At 44.3% G+C, this 14,786-nt stretch overlaps 1 protein-coding gene across 6 annotated transcripts in view; it reads left to right on the forward strand.

Annotated features, from left to right (window-relative positions):
• asmtl (acetylserotonin O-methyltransferase-like) overlaps window positions 1-14,786 on the forward strand; it is a 125,964-nt gene that overhangs the window by 95,483 nt on the left and 15,695 nt on the right. For 4 of the 6 annotated variants that reach the window (XM_078402056.1, XM_078402059.1, XM_078402058.1 and 1 more), the window contains exons 4-9: window positions 1,745-1,792; window positions 5,552-5,616; window positions 6,765-6,829; window positions 8,255-8,363; window positions 11,142-11,535; window positions 14,332-14,503. In XM_078402056.1, coding sequence (XP_078258182.1) covers window positions 1,745-1,792; window positions 5,552-5,616; window positions 6,765-6,829; window positions 8,255-8,363; window positions 11,142-11,535; window positions 14,332-14,503 — 853 coding nt within the window. Of the gene's footprint in view, window positions 1-1,744; window positions 1,793-5,550; window positions 5,617-6,764; window positions 6,830-8,254; window positions 8,364-11,141; window positions 11,536-14,331; window positions 14,504-14,786 lie in introns of all 6 variants that reach the window. The other 2 variants (XM_078402061.1, XM_078402060.1) reach the window with 2 other exon arrangements.

Genomic DNA, 14,786 nt, shown 5'->3' on the forward strand with positions numbered 1-14,786 from the left:
CTCGGCGACAGCTGGCTTGTCGCCAGGTATCGTAGCTTATTGCGGGCGCTGTTGCATGCTGTCCCCAGGTTTGCTAGGTTGTCGCAGATGCATTTAGAAGCATGTAATATTAAATTAAGTACAGTCATTTGAAGATACCATAAAATACTTGTGTTTAACCAATTTATTTACCGTCAGGACATTTGACAGGTAGATTGGAGGCGACAGTTTGACGGTCAGGTAAGCGTGGGAATTTCGCGATGTTTATGGCCATCAGCGATTACTTTTAAAGTAGGCTCCCAACCCAGATATGCAACCCAGAAACCAGATATGCATCTCCCGTACATTTTCAAAGAATGCCCACACTCGCACAAAAATCCATTTACCACGTTTAAAATTAAAATTCTTAATACTGCTATTAGTGAACTGAAAGTCAATCCAGTTTATGCCTTGTTACCGTGAAGCTTGGTTTTCAAGTAACCCGGGCAAGATGTTATATTTCAAAACTCAAGTAATTACAGACTTGTCAGTGATTTCAACGAAAATTAGGACGTCGGAGAAGCATTGATAAGCGTGGAAATTTCGCGATGATTCCGAAGACGGTGCAATCTCTTAGCCAGGTGCTAGTTTCACAAAAAAAGTGACTTGTATCGACCTGACTCAGCATTGTCGTGGTCATTGTCGTGGGGTAAAAGAAAATCTTGGCGATCTGCAACGACTTTGACCGTCGCCGGCAGTCGCCTAAAAAATCGCCTAAGTGGGACAGGCCCTTTACTGTAAATGAGACAAGCATCTTGCAACGTGCCACCTTGCTGTTTCTAATTATTTGAACAGTGCCAGGATAATGCAAAATCTATATACTAAAACTCTCGTTTGTTACCTTGTTTGTGACTGAACTTCAGCCAAAACGGTACACGATAGTGCGACAATTTTAGGCCCACCTTACTCACCATCGTCACTTTAGTGATAATGCAAGCAGTTTTATTGAAAGCAGTGTTATATTTTTTAAGTTATTCACATTTGTAAGTTTAAAAGGAGGGGAGGGGAGGAGGGGGGGGAGTGGGGGAGAAGGGCGAGGGGAGGGGGGAGTTGAGGAGAGAGGGGAGAGGGGGAAGCCAGGGTGCTGCACCAATGCAGGAGAGGTTTGGGCCCAACGGGTCCACTTGCTCTAGTATAAACTAAAGACTGAGTTGAATATTCTGCTTTTCAGTGGTCCATCCAAGGTGTATATTCTGGGTTAATGAGAAACAGCAACCCCACATCACCCTTAAATATTCACTTCTTAAATATTCTGCCCTTTATAGAATTAAGCCCGATCTTTGTACGTCCTTGATCATGCATACTGCTTGGGGAACCTCATCATTGACTCACCAGATTATCACCACCAGTTTTGGCAACCATTTTGAATGACACATTTGTGGAAAGAGCATGAATCCATCACCAGCAATATAAAAAACACCACAAAAGCTTATAAATTGGATTTCTCCATTTTCTTTAAAAAAACAGGATTCTGGATGTAGCAAGATCCACACAATGAAGCAATTATCAATCATTCCTCAACATCGTTGACAGCTATTTCCATACCAATGACAATAAAAGACCTTTGAAATGGTTAGCATGGTTGGCCAAAATTCAATTTTGGTCAGCTTACAATGTTTTCCCAAAACATGTTTACTTCCAAATTATTTTTTTCGGAAGTACAGTTTACCTTGAGCCATTTTAGAGGAATGGTAATAAGAGAATCTACAATTTATTCCCTCAACAGAAACACTTCAAGACTCCGGACATTGTTATTGGTGCAGACACTGTTGTGGTAAGCAAAAGTAGGCAAGGCTTGAATTAAATCTCTGAACAATGGAAATGTCATTTTGATTCTTCTCATTGTATTTGAAAGTAAATGCCTAGCAACAGAATGGAAGAAAAAAAACTTTAGAATTATAATTTATTTTTAATTGTTGTAAAAGTAGAAATAGCTTTTGCATTCCCTTCAGCTTGCAATCTTGTTAATTGTGATAAAAGGAAAAGATGTAGATCGGTTCATACACATTGAAAGGGGTCCTTCATTCCAACTCGTCAACGCCGGCCAAGATGCCCATCTGAGCTCGTCCCATTTAGAACATGGAACAATACAGCATTGGAACAGCCCCCTTAGCCAACAATGTCCGTGCCGAACATGAGACCAGGTTTAACTCATCTCCACGTTATCCATATCCATCCATTCCCTGCATATCCATGTGCTGATCCAAAAACCCCTTAAATGCCACTATCGTATCTGCCTCCACCACACTCTTGGCATTGCCTTCCAGGCATTCACAACCCTGTGTAAAAGAAAAAAACACTTGCCCTGCACATCTCCTTTAAATTTTACCCCTCTCCACCTTAAAGTAGTGCCCTTTAGTCCTCGACATTTCCACTCTGGGCACACCCTCACGGTCTACCCTATCTTCGATGCCTCTCAAAATTTTATATACTTTTATCAGGTCTCCCCTCAGCCTCCGATGCTCCAGATGAAACACTGCAAGTTTGTCCAACCTCTCCTTATAGCTAATACTTTTATATCCAGGCTAGCATTCTGATAAACCACTTTTTAGAGTTTAGAGATACAGCGTGGAATCAGGCTGTTCGGCCCACCGAGTCCGCGCTGATCAGTGATCCCCGTACTCTCGCACGATCCCACAGCCTGGGGACAATTCCACTGGTGGAAGGTTCAACAACGAGAGGACATAGATACAGGGTAAGGGGAGGGAGGTTTCGGGGGGATGTGAGACAGAACTTTTTCACCCAGAGGGTGGTTGGAGTCTGGAACTCACTGCCTGGGGTGGTGGTGGAGGCGGGAACACTCACAACGTTTAAGAGGCATTTGGATGGGCACTTGAAATGCTACAACATTCAGGGCTACGGTCCAAATGCGGGAAAATGGGATTAAAATTAGACTGTGTTTGGTAACGGGCGGCGTGGACACGATGGGCCGAAGGGCCTCTTTCTGTGCTGTAGGACTCTATGACTCTATGACTCTAATTTATAATTTTTACCAAAGCCGAATCAACCTACGAACTTGTACATCTTTGGAGTGTGGGGGGAACACCTGGGAAAAACCCGCATGTTCACGGGGAGAACGTACAAACTCCGTACAGACAGCACCTGTAGTCAGGTTCGAACCCGGGTTTGTGGCACTGTCAGGCAGCAACTCTACCGCTGTGCCACCGTGCCGCCCTGATTGAAGCTCGGTATACTTATTTCAATAATCTATTGAAGTTTGGTCAACAGACATTTTGAACGTTAGCTTGCAGCAAAGCAAAGTTACAGTGCCAACGTGGGTGGATGCGGTTCAGTTTTGTGTTTCTCAATAGCGTAATCCTGTTGCACCATCAGAAATACTAGAAGAATGGGGCAATGAAGCAGCTTCTGTGCAAAGAGGCATCATTGTTTCAGGCTACTGATCTCTTCTCAGAAGTGAGTGATTCAGAGAAAGGGTCATTGGTTTGAAATGTGGACTGTTGCCTCTTTCTGCTCATGCTGTTTTAGACTGTCTGAGTTCTCGCACATCTCTGTTTTTGTTTCACATTCCAGCATTGGTGACTTTATTTTCCATTACCGGAGACACCATGTTCAGGCTGGGTTTAATTTCGACAGTGCCAGCTGGCCTTTTGAGTATCTACGTATTATGCCATCTCACAGTAAACGTCGCAAGCAGCTACGCTTTGCCTGATGGAAGTTCACTTTCCAGTGGTGTTTAACGATTGATTGGATGGACTGCTCCACCAGCAACTCAATTTTTAATGCCTTAAGTCAAACCACCAATAACTCTTTACATTCCACTTTAGACTTGAGAGATGCAGCATGGAAGCAGACCCTTCGGCCCACCTAGTCCGTGCCGACCAGCGACCAGTACACTAGCACTATCCTACGCACCAGGGGGAATTTGCCCAGTACGGGTGTCGGAGATTATGGGGAGAAGGCAGGACAATGGGGTTAAGAGGGAAAGATAGATCAGCCACGAGCGGTATAGTTGCTAGCTTACAGTGCTTGCCCAGGTTCGATCCCGACTACGGGTGACGTCTGTACAGAGTTTGTACGTTGCCCCCCATGGCCGCGTTGGTTTTCTCTGAGATCTTCGGTTTCCTCCCATACTCCAAAGACACGCAGGTTTGTAGGCTAATTGGCTTGGTGTAATTATAAATTGTCCTTAGTGTTAATGTGCGGGGATCGTTGGTCGGTGCGGACTCTGTGGGCCGAATTGCCTGTTTCCCCACTGTATATGTATCTGATTGAATGGAGGAGTAGACTTGATGGGCCGAATGGCCTAATTCTTCTCCTATCACTTATGAACATATATGAATATACACTTTACAGAAGCCAATTAACCTACAAACCTGCAAACTCTGTGCGGTTTGTACATTCTCCCTATGATCACATAGGTTTTCTCCGGGTGTTCTGGTTTCCTCCCACATTCATGGAGTCATAGTGATACAGTGTGGAAACCTGCCCACAACAGCCAACTTGTCCCAGCTACACGACAATAGACAATATTATTAGGAGGAGGCCATTCGGCCCTTCGAGCCGAATGGCCGATCATTCTCAATCAGTACCCCGTTCCTGCCTTCTCCCCATACCCCCTGACTCCCCTATCCTTAAGAGCTCTATCTAGCTCTCTTGAATGCATGCAGAGAATTGGCCTCCACTGCCTTCTGAGGCAGAGAATTCCACAGATTCACAACTCTCTGACTGAAAAAGTGTTTCCTCGTCTCAGTTCTAAATGGCCTACCCCTTATTCTTAAACTGTGGCCCCTTGTTCTGGACTCCCCCAACATTGGGAACATGTTTCGTGCCTCTAACGTGTCCAACCCCTTAATAATCTTATACGTTTCGATAAGATCTCCTCTCATCCTTCTAAATTCCAGTGTATACAAGCCTAGTCGCTCCAGTCTTTCAACATATGACAGTCCCGCCATTCCGGGAATTAACCTAGTAAACCTACGCTGCACGCCCTCAATAGCAAGAATATCCTTCCTCAAATTTGGAGATCAAAACTGCACACAGTACTCCAGGTGCAGTCTCACTAGGGCCCTGTACAACTGCAGAAGGACCTCTTTGCTCCTATACTCAACTCCTCTTGTTATGAAGGCCAGCATTCCATTGGCTTTCTTCACTGCCTGCTGTACCTGCATGCTTCCTTTCAGTGACTGATGCAATCACCTGCCTGCGATTGGTCCATATCCCTCCAAACCTGTCCTATCAATGTACTTGTCTAACTTGTTTCTTAAACGTTGGATAGTCCCTGCCTCAACTACCTCCTCAGGCAGCTTGTGCCATACACCCACCAACCTTTGTGTGAAAAAGTTACCCCTCAGATTCCTATTAAATCATTTCCTCTTCACCTTAAATCTATGTCCTCTGTCCTCAATTCACCTACTCTGGGCAAGAGTCCTTGTGCATCTACCCAATCCATTCCTCTCCTGATTTTATGCACCCTATAAGATCACCCCTCATCCTCCTGTGCTCCAAGGAATAGAAGACATTAAAATTCACTTTATTGGAGATGTGATTTTAATCTTTATATTCCCTTTTTCAGTGCATTCATGGTGACATTCTCGAGAAACCTGCAAACAAACAAGATGCATACAATATGTTGTCAAGGTTGGTTTCCTTTATCATCTGCAGCTGACCTACTGACTTGTATTTCACAGGTTCATTCATTCAAAAGTGATAGGGTCAGAATTAGGCCCATCAAGTCTACTCTGCCATTTTCTTACGGAGGAATTTCCTAAGTCAGAGGGTGGTGAATCTGGAATTCATTGCCACAGAAGGCTGTGGAGGCCAAGTCAATGGATATTTTTAAGGTGGAGATGACAGATTCTTGATTAGTATGGGTGTCAGGGGTTATGGGAAGAAGGCATGAGAATGGGGTTGAGAGGGAAAGATAAATCTGCCACCATTGAATCATGGAGTAGACTTGATGGGCCGAATGGCCTAATTGGCTCCTATAATTTATGAACCTAAAAGAATGACAAGGCAGCAAACTCGATCTGAGTTGGTGACCAGAATGGCGAATAGAAGTGTCGCCTTGAATGGGGTTTTGGAAAGATCCAAAGATGCTGGCTTTGGCTATGCCAATGTCTATTAAATGAGATTACAGTTTATTGAAGAGTAAATATTTGATGAAAGATACTGGACAACAGAAGCCTTGAGGGGCTCAGAGTAGAAACGAAGGGTTAGAACAAGGTGCTTTTAGGAAGTATGTGGATAATTTTACTGGAGGTGACTTGTGCAGAAGAGAGTATGGAAAGGAGTAGATCCATGGAGATTTGGAAGTCAGTGGTGGGATGAAAAGGAAAGCCACTCTCGAAATGCTTCTTGTGCAGGAAGGAACTGCAGATGCAAAGATAGACACAAAATGTTGGAGTAACTCAGTGGGCCATGCAGCATCACTGGAAAAAAGGAATAGGTGATGTTTCGGATCGAGACCCTTCTTGAGTCTGAAGAAGGGTCTCGACCCGAAACATCACCCATTCCTTTTCTCCAGAGATGCTGCATCTCTGATCCGCTGAGTTACTACAACATTTTGTGTCTATATCTAGAAAAGCTCTTGTTACAAGCGAAACATGATGGACAATGGGTAGGGAGCTACTCATAATTAACGTTATTGGGATACTTGACCATGTTAAGTGTACAGAGAAGATACGGAAAGACGATGCATCATGTTGCTATTTCATAAGATCATTTAACATTGTGTTTGTCTGAGCTCGGGACATTTTTGTGCTGATTTCTTGTGTCTTTTTATTTAGACTCAGCAATGAAGAACATAGTGTGTTCACCGGGGTTGCGATTGTCCAATGTATCTACAAAAGTAGTAAGGGTTCTTTTTGGTTTGTTGAAAATGTCCTTACCTTTTTATTAAATCAGGCTTTTGGGATAACACGGTTGATGATACATTTAATTGTAATTGCATTTGTAACTTTAATTTAACCACACAATTGTCCGTATATATTTCATCTGAATCAAATTTTAATGCATGTTCCCTAAAGTCCATTTCCCTAAAGTTCAATTGGCTGACCTCTACTCTCTATTCTTGACTTTGTGCCATATTCCTCGATACCTTAGCCCCCTAGATTGGCCTGTCTTTTCCCTTTGTCATTTTAACTGCTTGATTACACTACATTTTGATCTTCCAAACAGGGAATAACAGACCATCTTGACTCATATACCGTCCTTGTATAATCTATGAACCCTGTATTATTATTGTTAATCAGTGTTAAACTTTTCCAAAGACAACATATAATTGCTGAAGTTCACGGTGTCCTGTCTAGTACAATATTCCAGTTAGTGGCTGACCACAGCAATGTCTAACGAACACAATCACTCCCTCCCTTTTGTTGTCTCTCACCCTTGAGTTGAACTGTTAGATATCCATTCTGTATTTAGTTTAGTTTCGAGATAAAGCATGGAAACAGGCTCTTCGGCCGAGACCACGCTGACCATTGATCGCCTGTTCACACTAGTTCTTTGTCATCTCACTTTTTTCTACACACCAGGGACAACGCAGGCACCATTTAGCCTTCAAACTCGCAGGCCTTTGGGACATGGGAAGAAGCCGGAGTACCCGCAGGAAACCCATGGGTAAACACACAACCCCCACAGACAGCACCCAAGGACGGGATTGGCGGCAAGGTGGCGCAGCGGTAGAGTTGCTATCTCACGGCGCCAGAGACCCGGGTTAGATCCTGACCACGGGGCGCTTGTCTGTACGGAGTTTGTACCTTCTCCCCATGACCCGCGCGGGTGTTTCCTCCCACACTCCAAAGGCGTACAGGTTTGTAGGTTAACTGGCTTGATATAATTGAATATTTATTCACAAAATGCTGGAGTAACTCAGCAGGTCAGGCAGCAGGTCAGGCAGCATCTCAGGAGAGAATTGTAAAGTGTCCCTAGTATGTAGGATTGTGCTAGTGTACTGGGTGATCGGTGAGCAGCGCGGACTCAGTGGGCCGAAGGGCCTGTCTCCATGCGGTAACTCTAAACTAAACTAAATCACAAGGTCATAAGGGCTAGGAGTAGAATCAGGCCATTCGGCCCATCAAGTCTACTCCGCCATTCAATCACAGCTGATCTGTCTCTCCCTCCTAACCCCATTCCCCAATCTTGCTAATGGAGAGATCCACTCCATTAATTTCTGATTTTCGTAAATGGTGAAGATAAACGGTTGCGTAACCCCTGCCACCGGTGTCGGAGATGATGAAGTTTGACATGTTGACATGAGCTGACCTTGTTGTTCCAGATAACCAGCTGGAGACGAACGTTACTCTTTTTCACGAAGAGACAAAGGTGAAGTTCTCGGAACTGTCTGAGGAGCTTCTCTGGGAGTACATACACAGTGGTGAGCCAATGTACGTGCAGCGCAAGTGGAAGGCCAGAATCCACAGCAAAAGGGAAAAACAAGCTTATTTTAGTTTTTAGTTTAGACTTACAGCGTGGAAACAGGCCCTTCGGCCCACCAAGTCTGCACCGACCAGCGATCCTCGCACATTAACACTACCCTACACACACTAGGGTCAATTTATAATTACACCAAGCCAGTTCACCTACAAACCTGCACGTCCTTGGAGTGTGGGAGGAAACACCCACGCAGGACACGGGGAGAACGTATAAACTCTGTACAGGTGCTCCCCGACTAACTATGCTTTAACCCACGATATTTCGACTTTACAATGGTGCAAACGCTGGGCAACGGCAGCGACCCACAGCTCGCTTCAGGCCATGTGATCGGGTGTATCGACGTACGATATTTTCGGTTTGTGATGGGTTTATCGGAGCGTAACCCCATTAGAAGCTGAGGAGCATCTGTACAGACAAGTGCCTGTGGTCAGGATTGAACCCGGGTCTCTGGCGCTGTAAGGCAGCAACTCTACTGCTGCGCCACCGTGCCGCTCGCTGCTGGAGGAACTGTGGGTCAGGCAGCATCTGACCAAAATTAAGCTTCTTGTGTGGTAGCACGTTATTGCTGTGATTTTCCATTTTAGGACACAAGTCATTTGGATATTGCCTCTTCCATCCGCTTGGTGATGTTTAAAATCAGTGGAATGTGTGCTAGCAGCTGTTTTCTTGGTCATTGACTCCAGATGAACGATCTTCAGACATTTTCTCAGCGGTTCTTTTAGAAACTCTAATATCTACTTATATGTCCAAAATAAACATGCAAAATGAGGACTGGACTTTTATAGGTTGTGCCTGTTGAAATCCAATGTTGCTCATCGCTCAAAATGTTTGTTGAGCAGAGACCCGAGTGTAATGTATAAGAAGGAACTGCAGATGATGGTTGAAACCGAAGACGGACACAAAAAGCAGGGGTGACTCAGCGGGCCAGGCAGTATCTCTGGAGAGAAGGAATGGGCGACGTTTCAGGTCAAGACCCTTCTGATTAGTTAGAGAAAAGGGAAACGAGAGAGATAGACGATGATGTAGTGAGATAAAAAACAATGAATGAAAGATATGCAAAAAAAGTGATGATTGTAAAGGAAAGAGGCCATTGTTAGCTGTTTGTTGAGTGAAAGCGCGAAGTTGATGCGACTTGGGTAGGGGAGTGATAGAGAGAGAGGGAATGCCGGGGCTAGATATATCAACATTCTTACTACTGGGCTGTAAGCTGAGTGCAATGTTGGAAATACAGTAGCTGATCCACATTGCTTCACAAACACAAACAGTTAAATTTCAGTTCAGTTTGGTTTATTGTTGCGTGTACAGTGAAAAGCTTTTGTTGTCTGCAATCCAGTCAGCAGAAAGACAGTTTCTGTTTTTTGTAAGACGTTGTATACGAGGGGAAGGCCAATGCACGGAGGCCAAGAGGAAGACCAAAGCTTCTCGACAATGATATTTAGTTTAGTTTAGAAAACCAACGAGGTCACAGGGAGAACGAACAAACTCCGCACAGACAACACCCGTAGCCAGGATCGAACCCGTGTCTCTGGCGCCGTAAGGCAGCAGTTCTTCCGCTGCACCACCGCGTTGAATCTGCAGCTGCATCCCGATCAGAGGATTGATGGAGGAATTGACACAGACTCAGTGGGCCGAAGGGCCTGTTTCCGCGCTGTACCTCTAAAGTCGAAAGAATGAAAAGACCTCATTCACAGAAAATCCTCTCAGTAGTTTGTGCAGCATTTATGGAAAGAGAAACAAGTTGAAGACCCTTCATCAGAAAATATAATGAATGGTTCTGATTATATTTATGCTTCTCTGAATATAAATGTTAAAGCCATCTCTTTGGAAATGTGTTCCCTACATTTATAGAACGCATTTTAGAGTCATTTTTTGACTTAAATAGAAGCGATTTACACCTTGAAACTTGGTTTTACTTGATCAGCCCAATCTATTATTTTAAACATTTGATTGGGAATGTTTTTTTTATTTTGAACTATGTAATCAAGCAGTATTGTAACAATATTTTGCAAACATTTGGATGACTGCATAGCATGCAACAAAAAGCTTTTCTCTGCACCTCAGAGAACACATGACAATAAACTAAAGTCAAAATGTTTCCTCCAATTTGAAAGCTGTATTTCGTTGCTGTAAATTAAGATGTATTTTTGAGTATTGACAATTGTCACTTTAGTTTATTTTAGTTTAGAGATACAGCGCAGAAACAGGCCCTTCGGCCCACCAAGTCTGCACCAATCAGCGATCCCCGCACATTAACACTATCCTACACACACACACACAAGGGACAATTTACACATACACCAAGCCAATTAACCGACATACCTGTACGTCTTTGGAGTGTGGGAGGAAACCGAAGATCTCGGAGAAAAACCACACGGTCACGGGGAGAACGTACACACTCCGTACAGACAGCACCCATAGTCGGGATCGAACACAGGTCTCCGACGCTGCAAGCGCTGTGAGGCAGCAACACTACCGCTGCGCCACCGAGGCCGCCCTAGTACAGATTTACCTATCTTTCATGTTAACATCGTGGTGGTGGTGATTTTAAGATGGAACTTTGATTAGTCTGAAGGAGGCTGCTCTGTTTAAATGGATGGTCTCATTCCAAGTTCAACCTTCATGTCTTATTTTCCATCATATCCTTCTGATTGATTCTCATTGCTTCCGATAAATTGTACACAGTCAAAATGTTTTGCCACCTATTTTACTTCAGTTTCTTTTGTTTCAAGGGACAAGGCAGGAGGCTATGGAATTCAGGCGCTCGGTGGGATGTTAGTTGAATACGTTCATGGGGATTTTTTGAACGTGGTGGGATTTCCCCTCAATCACTTCTGCAAGAAGCTGGCCGAAATCATTAGCTCATTGGAATGCCAGTCGACGGCAAGCAATGCTGCACCTTGTGGTTCTGTAAACCAGGCCAGGAGGGTGGCTGCAGAAAAGTCTGACCAAACTGCACCATTGGAAGAGGAGCCAAAGGGTTTGGGCGCAACGCCACAAAGCGCTACCTCTGAGGCACGAGAGATGGAAGTGCCCAGCAGTTTACCAAGGACATCGAGCCACGTTGAGATGAATGAGTGCCTCCACAAAGTGGCAGGCCTGGTGGATGGTTTCAAAGCGTCAAAGGTGCAGAAATTAAATTGTGAACATGATTTATTTTGACTGTCAGGACGTTTTTCCTCCCCCCGCCAGGATGGAAATATCAAATATTAGCGGGCATAGCTTTAAGGTGAGAGAGGAGGTGTGTAGGGCAAGTTTTTTAACCTAGCACAATGAACATATCCATGTACTTATCCAAAGGTCTCATAAATGCCACGATCGTATCCGTCTCCGCCAACACCCCTGGCAGCGCATTTCAGACACTTGCCACGCGTGGCAAGTGTTTGAAATGCGCTGCCAGGGGTGTTGGCGGAGACGGATACGATAGTGGCATTTACGAGACCTTTGGATAAGTACATGGCTATGTTCATTGTACTAGGTTAATTCCCAGAATGGCGGGACTGTCATATGTTGAAAGACTGGAGCGACTAGGCTTGTATACACTGGAATTTAGAAGGATGAGGAGATCTTATCGAAACGTATAAGATTATTAAGGGGTTGGACACGTTAGAGGCAGGAAACATGTTCCCAATGTTGGGGGAGTCCAGAACAAGGAGCCACAGTTTAGGAATAAGGGGTAGGCCATTTAGAACTGAGATGAGGAAAAACCTTTTCAGTCAGAGAGTTGTGAATCTGTGGAATTCTCTGCCTCAGAAGGCAGTGGAGGCCAATTCTCTGAATGCATTCAAGAGAGAGCTGGATAGAGCTCTTAAGGATAGCGGAGTCAGGGGGTATGGGGAGAAGGCAGGATTGGGGTACTGATTGAGAATGATCAGCCGTGATCACATTGAATGGCGGTGCTGGCTCAAAGGGCCGAATGGCCTACTCCTGCACCTATTGTCTATTGGGAATGGAGGGGTCATGAACCATGTGCAGATGGAACAGATTTGTTCTAATGGGTTAAATTACCTACAGTTGTATTTAACCCTCAAGAGCAAAGATAGAATATAGAAAGGTACAGCACGGAAACAGGCCCTTTGGCCCACAATGTCTATGTCGACCATAATGCCAAGAGTTAATCTTGACATCATGTTCTGCACTGACATTGTGGGCCAAAGGGCCTGTTCCTGTGTTGTGCTTTTCTCTGTGTTCTCTCTCATGGGTTATAACAACGTCTACGTATAGCAAAGGTTCTTGAGTTCAATTTGAGCTCATTTGGTCGGATAGCCCTTTGCCGTTTCGTCAGTGGTTTCTCTTCTATTTGCAATTCGAATATAAATGCAAAGTGTGAAAGTGTTCCCACTAAAACTGAACACCGTGACAGGCTGGCCTGTGCTACCTATGCCCACCGTGAACTGACTGCTGAGCACGCTCACGTGTGATAAATGGTCACTTCTTCATGGTTTCTACACTTATTCCTTTCATGTTCCCAATGTTGGGGGAGTCCAGAACAAGGGGCCACAGTTTAAGAATAAGGGGTAGGCCATTTAGAACTGAGATGAGGAAAAACTTTTTCAGTCAGAATGTTGTGAATCTGTGGAATTCTCTGCCTCCGAAGGCAGTGGAGGCCAATTCTCTGAATGCATTCAAGAGAGAGCTGGATAGAGCTCTTAAGGATAGCGGAGTCAGGGGGTTATGGGGAGAAGGCATGAACGGGGTACTGATTGAGAATGATCAGCCATGATCACATTGAATGGCGGTGCTGGCTCGAAGGGCCGAATGGCCTCCTCCTGCACCTATTGTCTATAGGCTTTTAGACTTTAGAGATACAGCACGGAAACAGGCCCTTCGGCCCACTGTCCGAGCCGACCAGCGATCACCCCGTACACTAGCGCTATCCTACACACTAAGGACAATTTTTATAATTTTACCTGAGGGCCAATTAACCTACAAACCCGCACATCTTTGGATGGTGGGAGGAAACCGGAGCACCCAGAGAAAGCAGCGATCACAGGGAGAAAATACAAACTCCGTACAGTCAGGATGAAAGCCGGGTCTCTGGCGCTGTAAGGCAGCAACTCTACCGCTGCACCACCGTGATGCTCTAGAGAGGCTTATTTGTTTTTATCTGAATTAGAGCCTCTTTTAGGACCATGAAACCTAATTTTACATGTTTAGCCCGCAGTTAGATCTGTCACTTGTAATTTATTTGAATGTGTTTATTAAACCACATAGTCAGGCAACACTACTTGTACTCTGCAAATGTTCCTTACAATCTGAAAGTTGATATTTTTTACTCTCTGTATGCTAAGGGGTTGCATTTTCAACCATGAATAATTGAGGCGGAGATTGACAGTTTCTTGATTAGTACGGGTGTCAAGGGTTATGGGGAAAAGGCAGGAGAATGGGGTTGAGAGGGAAAGATAGATCAGCCATGATTGAATGGCGGAGTAGACTCGATTTGCCGAATGGCCTAATTCTGCTCTAATGATTATTTTGCTTAAAGAGGACCTACAGCATCAGCAAGATTCACCTTTGGCATGAAGGAGAACTAGCAGAGATTGTTTCTTAAAAGCAAATGAACAAAACATTTATTGGACAAGCTAGAACAGATCTGTTCTTGCGATTTAATGTGTGTGATTTAATTAAAAAATTTAATGCCCTGGTTAAATAATTTGGTGATGAATTGTACACACTACTGATATAGTGAATTTTTAGTCATTTATTAACTGTTGAAAGTTTTAAGAGCAAAATTCAGTTTGTTAGCTTTTGTGAAACTTTTGAAGTGGGAATTTTGTAAACATGATTCACTTTCTCAGCTGATTTAACTTTGTATCCCTTTCTATGATATGCAGTTATTATTTAGCCTAATTGCATGCTTTTTGGTTTTTACAATAATGCTAACTTTTCCCTCAGGCTGACTATCATGGTTTTAACCTGCAGGTCCTATTCACAGCCACCAAACTGAAAATATTTGATGTGTTGAGCATACAAGATGGCTTAGAAGCTTCAGACATTGCGCAGAGATTAGATACCACAGTGGATGGGACAGAACGTCTCTTAGATGCATGTGTGTCACTTGGCTTGGTAGATAAACTGCCAGGAACTTCACAATGTGAGTGATCAGGCAATCGTGCTTGGGCTGATCGATTTCCCTGTAAAGTATGTCCTTATTTGTCTTTAATGTTTAATCCACCTCTTTCATGTGGATGTTTGTACAGTTGCCACTGAAGCCATTTTGAAACAAATAGAGTGGGGCGGCACGGTGGCGCAGCGGTAGAGTTGCTGCCTTACGGCGCCAGAGACCCAGGTTTGATCCTGACTACGGGGTGCTGTCTGTACGGAGTTTGTATGTTCTCCCCATGACTGTGTGGTGCTTTCTCCAGGTGCTCCGGTTT

The sequence above is a fragment of the Rhinoraja longicauda genome, chromosome 7 (assembly GCF_053455715.1).
Source record: "Rhinoraja longicauda isolate Sanriku21f chromosome 7, sRhiLon1.1, whole genome shotgun sequence".
Classification (NCBI taxonomy): domain Eukaryota; kingdom Metazoa; phylum Chordata; class Chondrichthyes; order Rajiformes; family Arhynchobatidae; genus Rhinoraja; species Rhinoraja longicauda.